A 4,163-nucleotide genomic window follows, 5' to 3' on the forward strand; every position below is an offset into this window, starting at 1 on the left:
TGGATGACATTATAGGAATAATAAATTTACCGACCTTATCTATTTTATGCAGCATATTTACTTAAATTAATCTTCAGTGTAATAATTTGCTTTTATTTTTCATCAACTGAAACTTTTGAGTTTCTTTATCTCCAGTTTTTTCCTTGATGATGGATGTGACATCATCGAATAGAGTCTTTCATCACATTTCAAATTCTCTTGGAAGGGATGTCAGGTGATAGTTTTTTGATATGTTTGCTGTATATATTATATGAGGGATAAAAATATTTTAGAATCATTCCAATCTATGTAATTAATTCATAACGATGATTTCCTATCGTTCTATATATGTTATATACTTGTATTGTTGTAAATGTTGAGCGTTGACCCCTAAGCAACGATCTTTTTTCCGTTTTCATATCTTGATTGTCAAAATTTAGAGAGAATATAAAATGTGAAATTAGCTGGTAGTAACTACAATTGTATTTTGAAATACTGCACCTCTAAATTTAGACTTAGCATTCGGTTTTTCATCATGTTCCATAAGCAGCATTTAGTATAATTCCGGATGTCAAGAGTGTTTTGATTCAACTTTTAAGGCATTTTCAATGATGAAACTGATTACTGGAGAGAAATGTGGGATATACAGACTTGCCATCTTGTAAAAATACAACTGCAATTTTGTTAAAAAAAAAAAAAAAAAAAATTTATTAGAAAGCACAAAAACTGAACATCAGGTTAGCAATAAAAAAAAAAGGAAAAAACAGGAATTAACTGACATATCACTTTTACACTGAAATGTCCTGCTATTCAAGGATAGGAACGTGAACTGTTATTCATTACATGCTCAATCGGCGTGTTCTGCTCATCAGTTTGCTCATAACACGTCTCTGGAGGAACCGTTCCATCCAGACTTCCGGTAGGATTTCCCATGCCAGATCCATCATAATACTGATCGTATGCTAAAATTGATTGGTTTTCAATAACAAAAAAATCAGTTTGAGGAATTATCATTTGCTTAAAATCGAACTGATAGATGAATGAATGATTGAATAACACAAAGATATATTTCAGATAAGGGAAAAACTTGATGAGAAGTTTACTTATTACTTTAAAATATATCAAGCTAAGAATGTGTTTTATTCTTTTCACACATCTCCCTAAACAGGGATTATCTTGAGAAAGATTAATTCACAAAGACAGGAACGATACATTCGTGAATGAAAATTGGAAGAAGTGAAACTAAGATGCAATCTAGAATGCTAAATCTGATGAAAAAGCAACGGAGCAGTGTGACTTTGAAAGTAAGCAAATCCAAAGTGAAAATCATTGACGCTTCATCAGTTATGAATATTTGTTCATTCAATTAATTTTAAACCTAATTTCGTTCACTTTTTCTCTTTTATTTATTCAGAAGAAAGAAAAAGTCCTATGCTCAAAATTGAACCTTGAAACTGCACAAATGACATATTATTAACAGTGTCCGCAACCATTTCAACGGTTCGCAAAATTTGCGACATCATTTGTGCATTGTTCATTTGATCCATGTGAACTTTTTGAAGAATTAAGTGAATCCCATTGGAAACCGAATTTAGTGTCTCCTTAATCGCTCGTATATCGTCAGAAATTCCGTTGCACCAACATGTTGAAGGTGGCGGATTATGCACTGGCATATCTGAAAGTTGACAATTTTATAAAATTTATTTTTTCATCAACTCATAGAATAATAGGAAATTCTTTGTACACATAGAGCGGTTCACACTGCCGATCACTACTGGATGTGTCATATTCGGACGACAGCTATGAGCCATATACGGTTGTTGCACGTGAGGACGGTTCGGTTGATCGAAGACGACATTCGGTGGAGTATCCTCAACGTTGCTAACTAGCGGAACACCTAAACATTTACCAAAAAATGGCCATCAAGAAATGTGCAAAGTTGCCATTCTTATCTATTATTATTATTATTATTATTATTACCTAGACTTTTCACACTTTGCAATACGTAAATAACCAGTTGCTATCTAATCATCACTAACGGTTAGTCTTGTACATTTTTCAACCTAATTCTTTCATTGTTCAATTAATTACACGTGTCTTGCATGTTTCAATTTGTCACACGTAATATTACATGTGCATATAAATAATAAAATTGAAAGTGAAAAGACAAACCAGTATTATTCGAGTTATTGTTGTTGATTCGGTTCTTTTTCGTTGCGTTAGAAGCACGTGGCTTGGAACGTACTATACGTGCATCATCTATAAAGAAGATATATGACATTTTAAAATTTCAGATGAAAGGTTTGGGATCATCTCCATTTCTTGTTTTTTTATGTGTACCATAGCTTATTTCAGTTAACAATATATAATAGATAAATGCTATATTTTTGTTAAAATATCAAAACTATTTTTGAAATAGTTGAAGCATTTCATTTTTATGAAAAGAAGTTAAATTAAATAATTTTTACCGTCCATAATGCGCACTACTTCACCATTGTCCACAGGAGCTGCGACATTTCCAGTCTGTTGTTTAGCTGACATTCCTAAAAATGCATTCGAATCATTTTCAAGTGATACAAAATACGGTACATAATAAATCCTTTTCTTTTCAAGCTAATAACTTCCTCCCATTTCACTGTAAAACAATCCGTAAGCATATATGAACAAAAATATAGGACCACCACCTATCCAACTTTCACTATTACCAAACAATAACACTTTCATCCCAATTATGAAATATAAATGTGAGTCGAAAAATTTGCATATTATAACGTCTTCCTTACTGTCTTCTATTGATGTTCTGAATTTGCTTCCTGGTTGGTTGCACAGTTAATGATTTAGAATTAATTTGCCAATAAGTGAGGAATATCACAGGGATGAAGAATATTGGTCGTTCAAAATCACGCATATTTGCTGGAAGAAGACAAGCTGACCTGCAACACTTCCTAAAAGTATCATCCTGAGGTGGCAAGTCTAAATTTTTGATTAATATAATTAATACATTTTCAGGTTGAACTTGGCAATGATAATATAATTATCAGTTTAAAATAGAGAAATAGTGTGTAATCAATAAACTTGTTAAACGATATTTAATTTTAGACTCAAAACGAGCAGATATAAAACGGATCTATCATATATATGTCCAAAAAGTAGTATTTGACTTACCTGTCTGTATGATTGTGCTATTGCTATCAAATAATATTTGCAGATTTCAAATTTCTTTGTATATTGAACATTTTTACAAAATTGCAGAATAATTTTAACCAAATCATATATTACAGCTCCTGAAATATTTTTTCTTTTCTTATTTCTCAGGAAAACAGTTGACAATAAAAATGCTACGCTAATTTTTAAATCATTTCATTGATTTTTTTACTTCCAGTTTACATTAGTAAAAATTATCACTGACCCACCTTAAGTGATCGATTGTTTCTATGTAATAATAAGTAGCAATGAAAATGGACGTAACATCACAAGAACAAAAAAAGAAAAAAAAAAAAAAACATGAAATTTTACAACATGCGTGTTAATGATGAAAGCAATGATTTTATAAGTTGCAATAAAATTGATCCAATTGTAAGAATATGCTTGTGATGTAAAACTATTACTAAAAAATAAAACAAGCATTTAAATCTACTTTTATAAATCTTTATAACTAAAAACTGCTACGAATTCCAAATTACAAAGTGATTCAAGTATCGTAATTCTGTTACGGCTTCTTTTTTCAACGGCCCTGCGTAAAATCTTTTATTCGATTATTTTGAATTGTTTTAGGCTTGTTGTTGTTTTGAGAAAGTGAACAGCTACATTGTTCGTTTTCGAAGTGATGAGAAGTAGTGAACTTATAATTAATTAATTATCTTATTTTTTAGATGATTGTATGACGTAATTCTACAATCAGCGATTATATGTGTGTACATGGATATTTCTGATTAAATATACTGCTTGAAAAGTAAAACAAAATGAAGGTGTAAGTATGGAAGAATGAGAGAAAAAATTTCCTGATGATTTCCTATTTTCTTGACTGATTTTCTGGATGAGTTCTTTTTTATAATTTGCCATATTATCTATAATTGTAAAATGTATGTTTTATTTTTCATTTCTGTCTTTTTCTTTTTCTCTTTTTCCTCTTTTTTGCTTCTTCCATCTTTTAGGTTAAAATGTTCATTAATTTGCACGAGTTT

The 4,163-nt window shown here is 30.5% G+C and overlaps 1 protein-coding gene across 1 annotated transcript; it reads right to left on the reverse strand.

Annotated features, from left to right (window-relative positions):
* Positions 1–789: 789 nt before the first annotated feature.
* Bm17898 (Uncharacterized protein) lies at positions 790–2,520 on the reverse strand (the record flags this gene model as incomplete). Its single annotated transcript, XM_043073276.1, has 5 exons — positions 790–941; positions 1,427–1,654; positions 1,742–1,876; positions 2,152–2,238; positions 2,448–2,520. The coding sequence occupies 5 exons, from the start codon at positions 2,518–2,520 to the stop codon at positions 790–792; spliced, it is 675 nt and encodes a 224-aa protein (XP_042929210.1).
* Between the last annotated feature and the right edge of the window lie 1,643 nt (positions 2,521–4,163).

Source organism: Brugia malayi (genome assembly GCF_000002995.4).
Source record: "Brugia malayi strain FR3 genome assembly, contig: Bm_v4_ChrX_scaffold_001, whole genome shotgun sequence".
NCBI lineage: Eukaryota > Metazoa > Nematoda > Chromadorea > Rhabditida > Onchocercidae > Brugia > Brugia malayi.